At 37.2% G+C, this 21,276-nt stretch overlaps 1 protein-coding gene across 1 annotated transcript in view; it reads right to left on the reverse strand.

Annotated features, from left to right (window-relative positions):
* Positions 1–20,354, reverse strand: part of ABCA12 (ATP binding cassette subfamily A member 12) — a 190,507-nt gene extending 170,153 nt beyond the window's left edge. The window contains exons 1-2 of the mRNA XM_061204760.1: positions 20,286–20,354; positions 7,383–7,476 (exon numbers count right to left, since the gene is read on the reverse strand). Of these exons, the coding sequence (XP_061060743.1) occupies positions 7,383–7,476; positions 20,286–20,354 (163 nt within the window). The remainder of the gene's footprint in view (positions 1–7,382; positions 7,477–20,285) is intronic.
* Between the last annotated feature and the right edge of the window lie 922 nt (positions 20,355–21,276).

Here is a 21,276-nt window from a genome sequence, read left to right on the forward strand (position 1 = left end):
CTTCCATGAGAGCTACTTTCACTCTAAAAATACACTGGTTCATTTATCTAAGCAAAGGACATGATATGACCTAATCAAAGAGAATGAGAAAACTTGAATAGTGAGAGTAGCATAAAATGACTAAGGTTTGGTAGGCCAGCTTTCCTGGGTGATGCTTAGAGGAAGGTTTAATAAAACAGTCACTCAGGAAAACACACAGCCAACCATGAAGCCAGACCCTCACTTGTGAGCCTGTGTGTGGGCTCTATGTTCTCTGACAAGTGAAAAGGAATTGGCTGAAATTACTTTGTTAAATCAGCCTCTTAGCCTCTAAGGGTATATTGGAAACATCAACTGATAGTGGTGACCTCAGCAAGTGACATTACTATACTTGTGAGAATTTTATAAGCAATCATTTATTTATCTGTATTTATCAGACAGGCTTTGATATTAGAGGTTCCTATCTGACAGTAACAGGAATTCCTCTGCTCTTTATGAAGGGAAGAAAAGGGAAAAGGAGTTAAAAAAAAAAGAGAGGGCATGTGACTCCCAGAACCACTTTCAGTGAGGCAGTCACCTCTGAGAAGCTCGTAAGGTAGATCATCAAAAGTAGGGATGAAGCAAAATGAGCAGAAAAACAAAATCCTCCACTGAGCAATCAACAGTTATTCTTTACGCTTTATCTTTGTGCTTGTTAAATTGTTATTGTACTTCAAGTTATTTCCCGTTCTCTGATGCAACTCTGTGCACTAAGCCTAAGAGGGAATTAGTTGAGAAATCCTTTTGTCATGTTATGTGGCATTAGGGTGTGCCCATCTGCACTGCGTGAGAGAATGGCAGAATTCCAAGTCAGGGAGATGGGCAACTACCAGCAGGAACTGTGGCCGTCCCCGTGCACAAGTGTAGCGTATTCACATCCCCTTTCCTCCTGCTCCATTCAAGTCTGCCCGGAGTGCTAGAGCAGGCAGTCACAATCTAATCCCACTCCTCGGCTTCTATGAGTTTCACAGCATTTATCTCTGTGTTATCATCTAAAGGGTCAGTAATGTTCCCCAAAACAGTTAACTACTAATTTACTGATGGAAGAAGTAAATGATGGGACTCTGGCTTTGAACTTCAAAAGCTGTTCCATGCAATGCAACTGCTTCCCACTAGTTATCTATTTTACATTTGGTAGTGCATCGCACGGGGAGATCAGCTCGGTGCTTTGTGACCACCTAGAGGGGTGGGATAGGGAGGGTGGGAGGGAGACACAAGAGGGAGGGGATATGGGGATATATGTATACATACAGCTGATTCACTTTGTTATAAAGCAGAAACTAACACACCTTTGTAAAGCAATTATACTCCAATAAAGATGTTAAAAAAAAAAAAAGCTGTTCCAACATTTTCTGGAACTTAAACAAGAAGCAGACTATAAATCTCTCCCACACAAAAATCTTTCATATGCGTTCACAAGAATTTATTAATTTGTGAGGGAAATTCCCAGGTAAATCTACCTGGGGAGGAGTGAGGGAGATTTATATCTATTTTCTTTTCCTAATATTACCATTATAGACATTTTTGATAGCACAGTCATGTTTACCTGGGTCAGAGAAGTAAAAATCAAACCCTAAACAAGCTAACTTGTTGTCCTTCACCCACCTGACTTACACTGATTTTTTTATTATCCATCTCTGGATGAATTTTGTAATCCAATCACCCATATCAATTTTTCAAACTGTATCAAATTCTGACCAACACATAGCATTCCTATTTTGTTCCCTATGTTAGGAATTATGCTGTATTGGACAAGAGTGTGATGTTATGATGTGATTTCTGCTATTAATGTACTATCTGTCCAATGAGTGAGTCCAGATTAAAGCATAAAGCAGTCGAAGACCACTCACTATTAGCCAATATATCCACAAGAAAGATATAAAGGAGAAATAATTGGAGTTTGAATGACCAGGGAAGGCAAAAGGGTAAGCTTGTCTTTTCATAGACAATGGGGGGGGAGCCATGAGCATGGGATGTGTGAAAGACTTTCAGAAACAGTTTCTTTAGGCACAGGCATCATACTTCAGAACAGAAAGTTGGATGAATTCTAATTACGAAGGTCCTGAAAGTGAGGCAAAGAGGAGTTGAAACCTGATTGACCCAAAGAGTATTTTAGGGGATTATCTGATGATAAAATGTGGGAAGGGTTAGAGGCAGGGCTTCCCGAAACCAAAAAAAAAAAGACAAACAAAAAACAAAAAACAAAACAAAACAAAAAAAACACCTTTTGAAGAAATCCAGGCATGAAACTGAGATCTTGAACCAAAGGGTGGCAGGAAGTATGGAAGGGAAGGGATAACTCCAGGACACATTTCACAAGATGGATTCTGATTTGAAGGATAGTGGTTTGGGAGGTGAAGCAAAGGGAGGAGTCAAGATGACTCAGAGGTCTCTAATCTGAGAGATTACCTCGTGTTGCTGGCACACCTGAGAATGGAGAAATCGGATGGGGCAATCCCGAGCAGAAGATGAGTGATGATGAGTTCTGATCTTCCCAGAACAAAGCCTACGTTAATTTTAGCCAATCAACATACAAAAGGATATTATTTACTATGGGTCCCTCGACTAATACTATTAAATCATGAGTGTTCTGGAGAGCATGGTACACCCCGGAATTCTATCCTTGTGCACTTGCCTTCACTTTCATAAAAACACACCACACAAAAAGTCAGAGCAAGAGCAGGGCCGGAAAAAACCTCACTCCTCTGGCTTTCAAAGCCTTCACCAGTGAGAGGCCTCATAGGCTCTTTCCCACTAACAGTTCAGATACCGTAGGTATAACAACACCCATGGATCCCACCAGCCACCAATTAATCAATAATTTCAATCTTTCTTCTCACATTTTTTCCTAGAGCTGCTGACAAACAGAAAAACCAACTGAGTTCACTTCTACAAACATCTTCGATCTCTGATAGTACTAACAGGTGGTATGAGGAAGAAAATGGAGAGGCTGTAAACTCAAATGAGCCTTAAGATTGCCATTGTTGGCGTTTGTGACCTGGAAAAATTCACTGTATGGGTTGGGGGAGGGGAGGGAACTGTGGTTAAAATCCAGGCTCAGGGACATAGTAACTATGTGAACGTTAGTAAATTACTTAACATTTCTATGCCTCAGTTTTGTTATCTTTAAAACAGGAATAATCATATTACATAGTTCAAAGAGATGATGTAAGTCTTAACTCAGGAAATATACGCGAAGTACTTAGCACAGTGCCTGCTGATGGTCAAGTTGTCAATAAATGTTTACTCCTATTATTATTTTTATTGCATCCATGAAGACAAAATGTATGCTTTGGAAGCCAAAAGATGTGTTAGGAATGATGACCTTGGATTTACCAAAGCTGCTGAGCCACATGTGGATGGGTGGAATTCAGTTTAACCTTGTGATAACACAAATTTGGATATCATTCAGTTAGCAGTTTCCCTTGCCTTCCAACAGTCCCTGTGTTCAGCTGTGGGACTGGCTGAATTTCTTATTTTCCGAGGGGGCAGGGGTATTAGAAAGTGACAGCCTCGAGACAGTTGGAGTTTAATTCAGCACATGATATTTGTACAGTTGGAGTTTAATTCAGCACATGATCGTATATGTACAGTATAATTTCCATTGTTTTTAGTGATATTTTCAACCACTTAAAAAACACTGTTTTTCGTTAACTTCATAAAAATGTGACTTCTTGTTGGCAATACTGCATTTTTGGGAGTCCACTTATATCATTATGGGCGGGTCTTGTAAAGTAATCATCACTGAGGAACTGTTTGCCTGCACTTTCATGGGTATGTATGTGTTAGAAGGAGACAGAAGCAACTCACTGCACATTATAGCTTGGCTTCGCCTCAGTGTGATGTGCGAGTTTGGTTTGGTTTTGTTTGCTTTTGCTCCTAAGCATAATATTTTGGCTTTTAAAGCTTGCCTCTTGACAAGCCACTGCCTGTAGAGATTACAAGCGGTTGGAACTATTTCAGACTTGGCGCCTAGGCCCATTTCTTCTCCGTGTGAACAAGAAGCATCTGGGCCTGTCTGCCAGCCTTTGGAAAGCTTTCTTTACCTGGGACTTATTATTTGCGGGGGCAAGTTAACCTAAGCTCTTGGTGGCAACACAAAAGGGAGTAAATGAAGGCAGATGATGCCAAAAGTCAGCATTTTGCTTCAGACCGGTGCTCACCATGGCAGGGACTGCAGCAGCTTCCTTACTCACCAAAAATCCAGTCTTCTCCAGGGCCCAACAGAAGGACTATGGAGGGAGTCCTTTGAGTTGCTGATTATATTTGTTCTGAATGATTTACCAGTCCTACACACCTGCCTCGCTAATCTGGGAGCAGAATGTACCCACGGGATGACAACCCCCATTCTCACCATAGCTGAGTTTCAGCTGGGGTGTAGTCTGGAGTTTCATCTTCATTTCTCTATTGCCCAACTAGTACTGAAGAAGTCACTGAAGCCCAAAAAGGATTTTTACTCTGTTAAGCAGGATCTGATTTCTGTGATACTAGAACTACAATGATACATGTAGAATTTGTCAAACAGGGGCAGCATTCCACATTAAAAACTAATATTTAGGATAACTCTGATACATACATCAGAATCCACTTCTTCCCCATATATTTTTTATTTCATGATAGAGACAGGGAAGGAGTTTATATTCCTAATTTCTAATTTTTAGTCTACTTTTGCAAAACCCAAATAATGAAACATGAAAAATTAGTACTGACTACTGCATGTAAGAAATGTGAGTCTATAAGCTTAAAACCAGATTCTGGAGCCAGACTGTCTGGGTTCAAATACTGACACCACCACTTATTAACTGTGCAATCTTGAATGAGTTACTTAACCTCTTTGTGCCTTGGTTTTCTTGACTGTGAAATGAGGAACACGGCCATTATGTAGTATGAGATCAAGAAATATTTATCATGATTATTATCAGCTCATTTTAATCTTCTGGTATAATAGATGTGAGAAACAAAGTAAAACAACAATCTAAAAAAACAGAATTAAAAAACCTAAATCCATACTGGACTGAATGTCAATATTATGACATAGTATGAGTGTGTTTCGTGTTTGGTAATTGCAATCATTGTTGCTTTGTTGTGGTCATCCACTTACAATGCTTGGTGTCAGTTTATTTATCTCTTGTAAAAATAAAATAGAGTGTGTGTGTGTGTGTGGAAAAAAAAAATAAAAAACACCTAAATCCAAACTATCATTTTGAAGTTATTCTCTCTCTACCACAAGAAAGAAAAAAAAAGTAACTGCATCTATACTAGTTTTAGATTCTCTACATTACTCTACAGAATAGTACCTCCAATTATAAAATTACATTTTATACTCTATTGATTATAGGATGAGTTAAAATCTTGGACATACTTTGTATTTGGCTCTATGTGTATGAGGGTAAGATATGACACAAATCTCATGGACAAAGAATAAGTAAAGGTGGTTTCCAATACCTTTCTCTCTTATCCCACATGATTGAATTTTGGCAAATTAAAATCTCCTTGGGTCCCAGTGTTCTCATCTGTAAAGTGAGAGGGTCCCTCTCAGTTCTAATAACAAACCAATAAACTATTTTCTAGACTGAGTCTTATATGGTCTGAGAGACTAGCAAAAATACTTTCAATGTTTGAACTTTTCTATAATTTTGCTCCCTCCTACCCACAAACATAATTGCTTCTAAGCTAATTATTACTAGAGTATGACAATAGATTCACAGTAAAAAATGGTTATTCATTTCCTTTTGGATAGTGTGTTTTGCAGAGCCTTTTATTTGGTCTGTGAAGCACTTGTCACATGGCTTCTCCAAGTTTTTCTTTATAATTTAGTGGGATTATAAGAGCTCTCCATGATTTTCCCCATGAATCTCTAAATCCTATAGGGTAACATCAATTGGTTTAAGACTACTCACTCACACACCTTATATTTTTCTCTTAGAAGTTTTAGAAAAGGAACTTTATATAACTGAAAAATCCTTAAGAACAAGAAATTGGTGAAAATAAGTTGTTGAAAGGAGCTAACAAACTCCTATTACTATCGCTAGCAAATTGATAATTAGCATCTTTAACTAGAGTAGTTCAAAGAGTATTTGTCCTTATGTGCTGAATGCATTATTTCTGAAGTCCATGTTACTTAAGATATACAAGAATACATAAATTCCAACAGTATACAATGGAATTAATCTGTTATAAAGAACTAATATATACACAATATAAAGAGAACAAAATTATGCTGTTTCTATAAACAACCTAATAAAATCTCATCAATAACTCTACATAATCACTTGTGCAAAAGTCCTTTAGAAATGATAAGGTGCAATTCAAATGTAAGGAATTATTTGTTCTAGCGCCAGGAGTTTAAATGCTTCACACTAATTGAATTGATAACTCTCTTTTGAATTATCATATTGTGTATAATTCAAGTAGATTCCACCATGGCTCTCATCTTACTTCTTAGGACTGGGTGATTGAAAAGCACTGTGCTTACTTTAAAAAGTCACTAGCTCATTATTCTCTTTACAAATAATTCGGCACAGTTTTCTTTTATTTGGTGGATTACCATAATTTATCTGAAATACAATTTGATTTTTCAGAAATCTGATTTACAAGAAGCTTTTTAGGAGATGGCTGCTTTGTGAAACATGAAACATCTGACCTGACTTTACTCCTCTCCTAAGAAAACTGACTCCAAAGTTTAAAAACAAAAGCAAAAACAACACTGGTCAAATCATTGGGGTTAAAAGGGTCATCTTGCTCAGTTTTGAAGACTTTTCTGAGTCTCTTCTGTATTTCCATCCTGTATCCAAAAGAAATCATGAACTGAGTTGGGCATTGTGCCCATTTTATAACTTGGTAATGACTAAATGTAACTGAAACAACACTAATTGGAAAATAATCTTCTTTTAAACTAAATGTTTTGATACATTGCACCATTCAAATATTAGCCCTGAAGAAAGATGAGATTTTTATAGTACCCTGGATTTCATTTGTTCAGTTGATCAAATTCCAGTCTATGGCTTCTGCTATTATACAAAAGAAAAGGATGATCTAAGTTTGAGATGGCTGCTTGTTTGTGGTGTACACACTATGGTGAGATTTATGAGATGAACAACAAATGAGTTAAAATTTTATAGTTAAAGATTAAAATATATTCTTGCTCCTACATACTTTATATTTTTCTAGATAAATATTACAGGCTCAACTTCTTACTGATTCAAAAGACTGGGGAAAAGACATACTAAGCATTTATACAAACACTTCCAAGTGGAAACACTACTCAGAAAAATAAATTTTACAATAAAACACTAAAGTGGTAGCAAAATAAATTTTAACTAGAATCCAAAAGTTAGGGAAATAAACAAATCTCATTTACTTACAAGTTGGCTTTGGTCTTGGAGGAAATTTGGTCCGGGTAATAGCCAAAATTATGAAAATAATAACTGGCCATAAAATCAAGACAAGTGTCCAAAGCTGCAAAGTAATGATAGAAAAAAAATGTTAACTATATTGCTAAACCAAAACACCTGACAAGAAGTACATTATACTATAAAATTCCAACACAAGCCAGATATTTGCCTGAAAATATTATTAATAAGAAAGGAATGAGAGAGTTTTAAAAATGCAAGAGACTGAAATAAACACAAGAAGGATTTTTCCAGGTTTAAAATCTTAAAATAACCTTCTGAAGCCCCCTGTCCAGTCACCTTTCATGACTGTCCCAAGAATGATGCTCTTCAAATTCAAGTATGGGGCTTCCCTGGTGGCGCAGTGGTTGAGAATCTGCCTGCTAATGTAGGGGACACGGGTTTGAGCCCTGGTCTGGGAAGATCCCACATGCCACGGAGCAATTAGGCCCGTGAACCACAACTACTGAGCCTGCGCGTCTGGAGCCTGTGCTCTGCAACAAGAGAGGCCGCGACAGTGAAAGGCCCGCGCACCGCGATGAAGAGTGGCCCCCGCTCACCGCAACTAGAGAAAGCCCTCGCACAGAAACGAAGACCCAACACAGCCAAAAATAAATAAATAAATAAATAAATAAATGGGGAAAAAAAAATTCAAGTATGATCAGGAACTTCCTAACTTGAAAATCTTTTAGAGCTTCCCAGTTGTTTGTTGGATAAGGCTCAACATGCTAAACAGGGCATATAAAACCCAACCTAATTTCAACCAAGATGTACCTTACCACTTCCAATATTAGCACTCTATGCTCAGGCATAAAGATTAGTGTGTGACACTGGCTAATGGCTCAATAAACATTGTTGAACAAATGAATGAATGAATGGTTGAGTCAACAAGTAAAAGAGTAAACAGAAACTTAAAGTTCTATGCAATTCCCTCCAAACCACTATAAATAGTATCTTGTGTCTGCTTCTATTATAGAACTTATACTCTTTTTATCAATATATTTTTTTTTTGGCTTGGCTCATGAAACAAACTGGTAATTCTTTTATGGCAAGAACAGTGTCTAATTCATCCCTGAATTTCCACTGGTATAGAATAGAGGTTCAATAAATGTATATTACATTGAAATTTCTATTAGAGAATTTCACTGTAAGACACTTCAGGAGTGGCTTTCCTCCCCATGTAAACATGATTCAGTTCATAAGACACTCTCTGCTTCATAGTTTACATACCTATAAAATTGGTTTCATAGCAGTGAAAAACATGTATTCACAAGAACATTAACTGTGCCTACAGTTAAACTGTTTCTATCTGATTATGCAGTCAGACTTGTTCTCATTCTTCCCCCATTTTTCAGAGATGATTTGCTTCTGCCAAATCTCAAACTACTGCCTGGGGCTCTTCAATTCTCCAAAACAATCTAGACCCATTCAACTATTGATCCTTAAGTAACTCCCAACCTAAATTTTCCATGAAAATCTCCATGTGTCTCTATCAGCACTGATCTCCTTGCTGGCAGATCTGTCACCAAATTCTTAGACTTTGGGTTTAAGGGCAAGTTTCAGAAAATGGAGGAAGTTGACTGTCGATCTGGGGAATCCTAAGGTACTCAGTTTAACCACAGCTTAAAAGCTTCCAGACAGGTTCAACAGCCTAATCTATAGAAGCACTTCTCAAGCATTAATGTGCGTACCAAATCACCTAAGGATCTTGTAAACACATAGATTCAGATTCAGTAGATCTGTGGCTGGCCGGAGGTACTGTATCTCTTTCTAACAAGCTCCAGGTAGGTGATGCTGATGCTTCTGTCCATGGTCCACACATGGAATAGAGGAATTCTAAATGCACACCACCCTACCTAACTAGCAGGATTGTTTACAGTCTTGGAATATTTTTGTTGGAAATTTCCTTTGAGATCAGCTAATGAACAGAATTCTGGGCATTTCTAAACTTGGACAGGAAAAAAAAGATCTCATTTTTATTTTCTCCAGCTTATGACTCTTTAGTATTTCCATTAATGATGAATATAGGCTAGGAACCACAATGTTATTAGAAGTACCTGTGACTTTGTCACCAATAGAAACCACAGATACTTTCAAATCGTATTAGTGTTGTTGCAGATACCTCAAAGTGCTGTTTATACTCATCACAGCATTAAAATTATAGTAGTCATGGATTCACCTTTATTTATTTAATGATAGAATAAACATGCATTACCATATCATAAACTTGCTTTTCGATACCTTAATAACTGAATTTCAGTATAATTGGTTTTATTTGGAATTGTATTAATTTCACTGATTTAAGAACATTATTCTTAGAAGGGCCATAGGCTTCACCAGGCTGTCAAAGACATCCATAGCACAGAAGAGGCTAAGAAGCCTTGATCTGATCCAACTCCCTTTTTTATTCTCTGGGTTGCAGAGGGTTAGCATAACTTATCCAAAGTGACATACTCAGCTGGAAAGCAGAGCAGGGGACAAGGATCTGAACACCAAGATACTTAAGATAGCATTAAAAAAAAATCATGCCACTCCGAGGAACAAATACGAAAGTACTACAGAAAGTGTATTGGAAAAACATGCGTGTTATAAAAATATAAGATGTGTTATTATTCTAGCCTAATCTCTGATATATTTGAAAATTAGAGTCTATTCTTCGAAGATCCTATATACAAGGTACAATTTTTATTCTATGTGACACATTTGAAATGTAGACTATAAGGAATTAAGGTTAAAAATATTTAATGTTTGTGGATTTATTGGTTTTATATTTGAAGCCATTGTTTTCCTTTTAAAAATGTATTCATCTGAGTAGGTTCAGTGCCCCATAGCTACTTTTAGGAACATCTATTCATTTTCCATAGCAACCTCATGAGAATTCAGTGAGCAACTGAGATCAGTTACACCAACACAAATGTACATTCGCATTCAAATAAGGAACATAGGTCATGGGATATCTTTAAGTTATCTTTTGGTTGATATAATTTGATGGTTTCATGCGGATGTTTTGGTAATTCTGAAATTAATTTTAGACATGATTTAGATCCAAACAAAAATGCAGTATCAGAGTAGTTTAAGGCACCCTGTTTTAGGTAAAATCCACCGCAAGCCCATAAACAATCTATTATCACAAGATTTCCTCCAGGATTTTAGGTCAGAGAGGTTTGGAGAACATTTCTACGTACAGAACTTTAGAAGGATAGTAAATCCAAAGCCCTCCACACTGTGATCTCAGGAACGTTAAGGTTGACAAGTTAATCACAAAAGCAAGAAATAAAATTTAAATTTTCATACCAGCAGGATTGCTCTCAACACCATTCTAAATATTATCATAAACAACCTAGAAGCAAATGCAATGTCAAGGATCCAAATATTAAACCGATGAGCCATGACTTTTTTTGTTTGTTTGGAGAAAAGGCTAAAATATTGATTTTACACATACAGACACTGGGGCTACTTGAAAACTTTGGGAAAAATAGTTTTTAAGAGTTTCATATTTTTGCTAATATTTTAATTATCTCACACGTGCCTCTATACCTCACTTGCATTCCATACTCCCTGCATTCTTGACATCTAAGGGCATATGCACACTGAGTAATTTACAATTCCTCAGTGGGCCATGGCATTTGTCTCTTTTTATTTCTCCAGAGTTTATTTGCTATTGAGATGTCCCCTTCTGTTCGCTTTCTCTTCACTTTCCCCTTTCTGAAAAATTCAGTGCCCAAAATCCCTTAGGTGGGGCAGCAAGGTAAGTTCACATTAGGACTCGGGGCACCACAGTGACACAGTGAGGGAGGTGGGTCCTTAGCAAGGTGAAGAGGATATCCACAGTGCAGCAGCCAGACATGGGGTTTCAGGACCCAAGTCGGGTAAGGAGGGTGTCTGTGCAGGGCAAGGAGCAGGTGATTGGTTTCATATAGGAAGGTTGATTAAAAGTAAATATATCCCACGTTAGAGGAGCCGGGCTTTTCACTATCCATCAGAGAAATTATAAACATGATAAAGGGAAAAACTAGAATGAACCTGGCAGTGTTGGGTTACAATTAAAGGTATGGCTATGAACTGCTGGTTCATGAAATATTGCGATAAATGTGTGTGTATAACTTCTTTCTTTCCAGTCCCACAAGTTGTTTCTGCCTCATTGTGTACTTTCCCTGTCCCAGCCCTGAAAATACCCATTTTTTTCAAGAAACACTAGCTTCTTTTAGTGGATGAGAGCTAAGTGTGCTTGTTGCTATTAGGGTATTGCCATTTCCAAGCTTGAACAGAGCTATAGAATATATGTAGAATGTATGTAGACACAGAGATAGTTAGATACATACATACATACATACATAGAAATAGGTAGGTAGGTAGACCAACAGACAGAAGAGCACTAGATATACTGCTCAGAGAATCTCAGAGAATGATGGGGACACATCAATAAAACACAGATACCTGCAAATGACCATAACTGAGCATCAAACTTGACCCACTGGCCAAAATTAAACATTAAAGACATTATGTTAATAAAAGAGTATATCTAACTGAATAAATTAGGCATCCATGAGTCTATGTAAATATAAATAAATGTATAAGGCAACATAAATTGAAAGTTTAATGAGGAATGGAGTATGTAGTTGGTCTCAAAATATTTCCCCATAAAATGAGACAAATTGACATCATGCACCACCTGATGTGATGCACTATGAAGAACAGAGAATCACTTCTGTGGTATTCCTTCCAGAGATAAATAACCTGAGTCTCTACTAAATGAATACATTACAAAACAACAGATACTCTACAAAACAACTGGTCTTGAATGTTCAAAATGTGTCAGGGTCATTAAAGTCAAGGAAAGACTACCAAACTGTTACAGACTGAAGGAAACTAAAGACATGGAAACTAGATACAGAACACGACTGGACTATTTTTCTATAAGGACATGATTGGGAGAATTGGTGAATCTTGTATTGGATCTAAAGATTTGATGGTGGTATTGGGTTATATTGGAGGATTTCCTTGTTTGTGAAATATGCGCACTAAGTATCTGAGGTAATGGGGCACCAATCTCAACTAGCTCTAGAAAAAAATATATTTGTACTGTTCGTGCAACTTTTCTTTAAATTTGAAATTATTTTAAAATTAAAAAATTTTTAATTATTTTAAAAATAATTCTTTTTGAAAATCCAGAACCAATTTTTAAAAGACAGCAAAAGAGGGGCTTCCCTGGTGGCACAGTGGTTAAGAATCCACCTGCCAATGCAGGGGACACGGGTTCGACCCCAGGTCTGGGAAGATCCCACATGCCGCAGAGCAACTAAGCCCGTGCACCACAACTACTGAGCCTGCGCTCTAGAGCCTGTGAGCCACAACTACTGAAGCCCGCATGCCACAACTACTGAAGCTTGTGCACCTAGAGCCTGTGCTCCGCAACAAGAGAAGCCATCGCAATGAGAAGCCCTCGCACCACAACGAAGAGTAGGCCCCACTCGCCGCAACTAGAGAAAGCCCACGTGCAGCAACGAAGACCCAACACAGCCAAAATGTAATTAATTAATTAAATAAATCTATTAAAAAATTTAAAAATAAAAATAAATAAAAGACAGCAAAAGAGAAGAGGACCAAGAAAAGAGATTTAAAGAAAAAAAAAACATGCTTTCTATCCAGGAACTCTATCCTGTTGCACAACGCAGGTGATAAGTTTTCGAGAATTAATGATGATGACAGGACACACTTCAGTGGCCTTGAAGTCAGTGAGGTCATCCACTCAAAATTCTAGGTTAAATCTTAAGAAATTCCTTGAATGAACCAAATGTAAATTCACTCCAAAATTTCCATTCACTATAAGATCTGTAGTACTTTTTAACTCAATTGAATTACCTAGTAACATCTGCCTTTGCATTTGCTGAGAACTATTGTTTCATATCTCTGAAAACCTTTCAAATCTAATTTTCTGAAAAATCTTGGCAGAGCACATAATTTCAACTTTAAGTCATTCACACTTCATTACTTTGTTAGAACGCTTTATTCTAATTATTGTTAGTACACCTGATTCCATTTGTGGCCATCGTTTTTATTATGTTATTTTCATTAAAAGTAAATAAGAAAATAAGATACAGGTGAACTTTAAATCAATGTATTACTATATATTTAAAAATTTGAGAAACTACTACTATTTGAATGCCTGTAAGTAGGATATTCACTCTCTAGTCTTAATCATAAATGTCCTCATTTCCTACTGTCTATGCTTGTCCCACTTCACACAGTTATATTACCTGTCTTGCCCTTACAGATATTTGAGTTTGTATCCCTTGCACTAGAGTGGTTTGAAGTTAGTTATGTCTGAAATGAATAATACTGAATATCAGTACAATTTCCAGATTTCAATGGGGATTCTTCTCCTTAACTCTGAAAATAAATAAAAGTAAAATGTTTAGGATGAAGATTCTCCATTTCCCTCCATGAAACCACAGTCTTCGAGAGTCTTAAGGAAACTTACAGTTTAACATACACTATAGTAATCATTCATATAAGGCTTATACATTAACACAATAAAAAATTATTGAGCACCTACTGTGTACCAGGCACTGAGGATAGAGCAATTAAAATTTTCAGTCTTTTGAGGAAGGGAAACAAAAAAAAATTGTCACCAAATGTAATAGATAATGCTAAGATACAGGAAGTCAAGAGTGTGAAAGGAAGATAAAGCAAGGGGAGCTGAATCTAAAGCTAAAAGATGAAAAACGGTCAGGCAGAAGAAAGGATATGTGTGTTGGATAGAATATGAGAAAGAAGTGGGAGTCTTTCAAGCAGGGGAAACATATGGGTGAAGACCCACAAATGGGAAAGAGGGTGGAATATTCCAGGAAAAGAAATAAGTCCAAAATGACTGGTACATGAAAAGTTAGGGAAAACATCTCTGCAATATGGTTATGCAGCGTGTACTTGAATGTTTCTGGTGACTAGAAGTTCAATATTTCACGAGACTTCTTCATTATTGGACAACTCACACTGTCCGATTTTTTTGCTCATATCAAGGTGATATCTTCCTTCCCATGACTAACACTTATTTGTCTTAGTTTGGCTTCCCCTCCGGCAGGAGAATTCTACAAGTATTCAAATAGAGACAAAGTCCTCTCTCCTCTTGGGTACCAATGCCAGTTCCTTCAGCAATTCCCTGTTAAATATGATTTCAAAATATCTTCCCCAGGGTGAATTCTTGTTGTCAAGTGGTCTTCTTAAAATTAATATCAAAATTCAATAAAGTACTCCAAATGATAATAGCTAATAATTGACTGCTGAGAATGTGCAAGGTGCTACGTTAAACACTTAACATGCACTATCTCATTTAATATAATCACCTCATTTCCTCTTGCAGATGGGAAATTAGAATCTTAAAGAGACTAAATAAGCCTTCATTCCATAAGCCACTAAATGCTAGAGCTGATATTTGGACCCAGGGAGCCTGACTTCAGCACCTGCACAGTTAACCATTAAGTTTTGTAGCCAAACCACGACAGAATAGATTACTAGCTCTCTTTGATTGCAATACCACACTTTTATTACTTCAGCCTATGACAGCACTGAAAGTCATTTAAAGGTCGAGCTGTAACCTAGAATCATAACTTTTTATTACAAACCTGAAAATAAAAATCACCCAAACTTTCCTATATAAAGTATAGTCTTTTTCTCCCTCTTCTATTCCTTCCTTTTTGCATTGTCTGTTAAGTCAAAGATGACTGTTACTTGGTGTTTGTTAACAAGGGGATTCCAAGGTTCATATTCAGAAGTTAAGAGTGTGATACTTTAGATGTGAAACAAACTTTAGTTTCACCCCCAAAACAAGGAAACAAAAGTGGCACAGGTGCTTCCCTGGTGGCGCAGTGGTTGAGAGTCTGCCTGCCAATGCAGGGGACACGGGTTCGAGCCCTGGTCTGGGAAGATCCCACATGCCGCGGAGCGGCTAGGCCCGCGAGCCACAATTACTGAGCCTGCGCGTCTGGAGCCTGTGCTCCGCAACAAGAGAGGCCGCGATAATGAGAGGCCCGTGCACCGCGATGAAGAGTGGCCCCAACTTGCCACAACTAGAAAAAGCCCTTGAACAGAAACGAAGACCCAACACAGCCATAAATAAATAAATAAATAAATAAATAATTAAAAAAAAAAAAGTGGCACAAGAGTTCTGTTAATTGGGCTTTCTGCTAGTGAACACTGCCATCTACATAAATAACCCATCTAAAAACTGGAATCAAGACAATGTTCTGAAATCCATATTTATAGATTATAATACAATTTGAAGATTGGTAAACCTTCTATGATGTTTATGAAAATAACTCATTTTTATTGGGCTTTAAGCGAATTTATTTCTCTATTGCTTCCACTTCTAAAACATCTTTATCTCATTTACTTTTTGCTTGACTAAACTAATAAAATGTGCATGTCTGCTATGTGCCAGGCACTGTAATGAACAAGTAGATACAAATTTTTTGAACAATTAAAAGGCCTTAAGGGAGTAAATGGTACAGTTCCAGAAGAGGTAAAAGGGCCTGGAACATTTGACCGTGTAGTTGAGAGACTTGTGCAAGACTGAATTCATTTTAATCTGATTTAGAATTAAATTTGAAATTCGAGTTTAATTCTAAATTGTTTTAATCAAAAAATTATTTTAATGCATGGACCAACCTGTTCCAAAATTTTCAAGTTAAGTCTTCCTTTTTCTTTAGCCATTGTGAGGGAAAATTAAATGAGCAAGGCGAGGATTGGGGAAGAAGTGTCAAATTTCATCCAGTTTTAGAAGTTTATCAAGTTGTAGGAATATCTATGATAGAAAAACTAGGTCTATCATCAACTGAGCTAAAGTGTGATCCACGAGCTAAATAGTTACAACAGAAAATAAATAGTTGAAGTTAATTTTCCTTCTTTAGGTCATAAGTCTGGAATTAGATTCCACTTCTATAGAGACTTGTAGTCACTTCTTGATATGCCTATTTAGAATCCATCTTCTTAATGAAAGATAAATTCTTATCTTGCACTATCTAGTCTTTAAGTCTTCAGTGCCTTCGCTGTCCCAGGACTCTGTTTCCTGTCATTAACTAGCATCTCATTAGGTGAGCCTCCCTGTTGCTAACCATCTCCAGTGGAATGTATGCTCATTTTTCCATTATTTTTTAGAGTTAAATTACAAGCCCAGCAGGGTAGCAACTGCATCTAATTGATTTTCTCTATTGCCTAACATTTCTGTTGGCGCCTAATGTATTTTTTCACACTCCTCTAGTATTCATTTTTTGCAATATAATTGAGAATTGGTATTACCACTAATATTGAAAAACAGCAGTATCTAAGGCCTCCTTAGGGAACATGATCTCTTTGTTGATGGGCTGAACTCTGAGCAGGGATTAGAGAATATTGGGAAAGGAACTCAACTTAGGAGCAATAGAGAAGCAGCAGGAGGTAATGGAAAGAAGAGATCCATTTTTGGTAAAATATAACTTTGTGTTTTTAAACTCACTATGTGACTCTGGACAAGTATCTTGAGCTCTCAGGGGGCCCTGTAAAATCAAGGCAGTTAGATAATCTCAAAGAGTTCAGAATTCTGACATCTGATTTTCCAAAAAAGAGAGAAACATTAACTCTAAGAACAATTTTGAGGAAAGTCACCTCAAAAATTAAAAATCCTGCCTTCCCTTTTTTGCAGCCAGGTCAACATGTAACTTATTCCGTTGTTATTTTACTTCTTAGACTGTATAGTTGTTTAAAATTGTTTTTTCACTTTCTAGTCTAGTATATACTTTATAATAAACTTCCTCAGTAATCCCCACTCAACTTTAATAATTTTACTATATTTTTTTTTCTTGTTTTGCGTCTCCATTTATAGATTCCTAACTTCTTCCTCTATACACTATCCTTCCTACTGCCTTGCTCTGTGATTGACTCTCTTGAAAACAAAATGGAAGAGGATGGCATGGAGGTGATACTAGCATTTTTCCTTAACATTCACTAATGACTATACATTTCCAGTGTCACACAACTTAATTTCTATTTTCCTGGGTATAAAAGTATATTTTTAAAGTGCCATATTCAGAACAATTACAAAGATAGAGATAAAAATACTTGCATTTTAAATAACTGCTTGATGGATGACAAAGTCCAGTTCCTATACAAAGACTTTGTCCTCTCCTCCAATTTATATACCCCTTCTTTTCATGTTGTCTTCTAATTTGTCTATATTTTCTTTTCACATTTTAAAAACATTTATCTCCTTTTAGATTTTTAAATCCTAACTTTCCAATCTCTTGATTTTCTCATTCTTCCCTCTTAAGTAACACTGGCACACATATATCCCTTCCACCTGTGTCCTCAAGTCCTCTCTTCCAGTACCAAGACATAGGATTGGCTCTAGGCAAAACTATGAGGAAATACACCTTTCTTTGCCCTCTACCTCTCCACTTAAAATTGTCTTTCCTTCTCCTTTTGGCATCACCATTTTCTAAAGGTCTCTTCTGTCCCTCTGGTTACTCATAATGGATTCCAGTGGGCCTTCCGTAGTGCCCCAAATTCTGGACTTTTAATGATCTCACTTCCTGCAACCAAGACTGTGCTAGGTCCCATTCTCTCAAGGTGCTCTTAAGATCTGAATCATTTGATGTCCCAAAATGAACTAATAGTTCATGTATTCTCTTTCCCTAGGCAAAAGTATTATTATCAGGGGCTTTCAGGGATTTTGGTTACTTAGGAATAATATAAGTTATCATAGTGAAAACATTTTAGCATGCCTGACTTTCACCTTCTTTAAATATGCCATGTCCAGCAGAAATTGACTAAAATGGAGAAAAACTCTAAAGTAGAAAATTGATATGCCAGCTACTTTACATATGAGGAAGGAACTTATTAAAGTTTCTAAAGATAAAATTTCTTAATGAAAAAATTTATTCACCTGAGGGTTTATTTTTAATTTTTAGGTGAAATGTAATTGTAAGGAAAATATACCACCTTAGCATTCAGCTTATCAGCAACAGATATACGTTTTCAGTTCCTTTATTCTTTTATTTTTAACTATTGAGTTTTCATCACTTAGGAACTTTACTGTATATAAATTTCTTCCTCTCTCCCACACGCCCTTCCCCTGGATTTCCTTTCACCATTACTTTGAATAAAATATGACACAGACATTGCCCCAAATCCCTCTATAATCTATTTGCCAAGTGTTTCACCATTTATAAAGCACTTTGAAATACATTAGCACATTTGGTTCTTACCACCCTATGAGACAGATATAGTAGACCTGATGCCCATTTTACAAATGGGAAAACCAGTGCTCAGGGAAATTGTGATATGCTCTTTTTTTTTTTTTTTTTTAAAAACATCTTTATTGAAGTATAATTGCTTTACAATGGTGTGTTAGTTTCTGCTTTATAACACAGTGAATCAGTTATACATATACATATGTTCCCATATCTCTTTCCTCTTGCATCTCCCTCCCTCCCACCCTCCCCATCCCACCCCTCTAGGTGGTCACAAAGCACCGAGCTGATCTCCCTGTGCTATGCGGCTGCTTCCCACTAGCTATCTATTGTACATCTGGTAGTGTATATATGTCCATGACACTCTCTCACCCTGTCACATCTCACCCTTCCCCCTCCCCATATCCTCAAGTCCATTCTCTAGTAGGTCTGTGTCTTTATTCCCGTCTTGCCACTAGGTTCTTCATGGCTGTGATATGCTCTTTAAGTCGTGTAGCTAGTGAGGAATAGAACCAAGAAGCCAATTCTTGTCTTCTAACCACCCCCACCTACCCAGACTCTTTCCCTGCTGAATTCCACACAGAACCTACTGTGGGAAAATTATGGAAAGTTTCACTTTTGTGTTGTTTCCGATTTAAGAACAATGAAGTAAAAATGTTAATGATTTAAAATTTTATATCCAAACCCACACTCGTGTAATCACATAATGCCTTGTGATTTTAAATCCTATCCACCAAATTCACAAAGGCAAATCAACTTCTCCCTCGTACTATATACATCAGAACACTTGTAAGGTGTAAGTAAGTAAGGCGTCAGGCACTGCAAGCAAACCTAGAGTGAGATAAGGTGTATAGATAAACTTGGTTTCTATGATGCATATTATTTGCAAATATTTATATTATTAATTTTAGGCTGGGAATTACCTTCTAAAATGAAGTATATCAAATGTCTTTTTGGATTTCTCCAGTTTTCAAACATTCTTCTGAATATGCAACAACTCACAGAAGCCAGTTCCTTTCTCAATCTCCCTGCACCCTACCTGGTGAGGATGTAATAGCTGGCTATGTAATTTAAAAAGCAAACATGAGTGCAAGAGCACACACACACAAAAAATATGTTGCAATAAGCAGAGTAGACAGATTGTAGCAGTAAAGTGATTCAATAATACTCTTGAAGCATCACATACATATTAACCTTTGGCATTTCTAGTAAATAATTTTTATCAACCAACCTTTCTATTGGTTTTGGTTTTTAAGTACTTTTCTCCCCCATTTATTGTACCTTTCGTCTGAAACTTTTCCTCATCTCATTTTTAACAGAATTCATTAGGAAAATTTCTGAAAGCATTTTGGCCCAAAATCTAGAATTCAACACAAGTTCCAATTCAACCAGTAACAAGATGTATCCTTTTCTTGGCCGGGCCATATCCTGGTTTATTCTTTTAATTTACTGAAATCAAAAGGCAGCTTTGGGGGCATGTTTAGACTCACCCCATTAGCTGTAAGACAGATGCAGGGATGATTTCGAAATATCTCATTCCTGGTTTAGAAAATGATTTAAAACTCTTCTCCTTCTCTTTTTACATGTCATGAACAATACATTTTAAAATTGTCTGGAGCCTTTCCCCCAGGACCCCTTCCCTTGTTTTACTCACCGGCTGCCTTTTGACACCTAGCCAATTTTTCCAGACCAGGACCTGAAGCTGATGACACGGAGAAGCCATCCTTCAAACGCCACGGACAAGAGAATTCCTCTCTTTTCCTCCAAACCTCAAAAGAAGAATTGGTTCCCCGTCCAACTTGCTGTGTGTCAATGGGTCAGAAGCCTTTTCATGGCATAGCCTTCCTGCGGGCTGGGGTAAGAAACCCACAGATCTTCTCTCCCTCTAGGATTTTTCCCTTGGGTTAGTCCTGACCAAGGAACACTTCTCAACCAACTCTTTCTCTCAAACAAGGACCCAGACCAGGATCTTTTGGTGGCTTTTGCTTGTTTTAAAATAACATCTAGTTGTTTCTTGTTGCATAAAGTCCAGACTCAAGAGAGAATGAATATCCTTCAGATACTGCCTTGCCAAAAAAAAAAAAAAAAAAAAAAAGCTGAGCCCACACCTCCTACTCTCCATAAAATTAACTGCCTATCCACACCTTCCAGCAGGTGTCACCTGGTCTGGACACGTCATGAGGAGTTAGGTGGGACCCTTGCTAGGCCAGTAGGACTTGTCCTACATTCTCTCGCTTTCTTCACTACATAGTGCCTGCTCTAGCAGAGGTAGGGCACAGAGAGCGTGTTACAGACTCTGGGCCTAGTGACTCTCATAACAAAGTGTCATTAAGATGTTTTAAGTCAATGAGGCCAGAGCTCAGCTGATACACTTTGAACCTTAGCCCACCACTAAGTATACTAGAGAAGGTCTCAATATTTAGCTTAAAGTGAAGTTGAATGCTTTGATTTAGCAGGAAGTGACTATGCTGGCTTCTATCACAATTTAGACTACAAAAAATGCAGAAAATAAAAGGTAGGCTGTAGGTGACAGAAATGATATACAATGGATACCCTCATTTGGGGGCCAGGGATTCATGTGTCTATTACAGCCATGTTGTTTCAGGCTTTTATGGTTAAAGAAGACATAGGTTGACCCAGGATAT

This window comes from Eubalaena glacialis, chromosome 1, assembly GCF_028564815.1.
Source record: "Eubalaena glacialis isolate mEubGla1 chromosome 1, mEubGla1.1.hap2.+ XY, whole genome shotgun sequence".
Lineage (NCBI taxonomy): Eukaryota > Metazoa > Chordata > Mammalia > Artiodactyla > Balaenidae > Eubalaena > Eubalaena glacialis.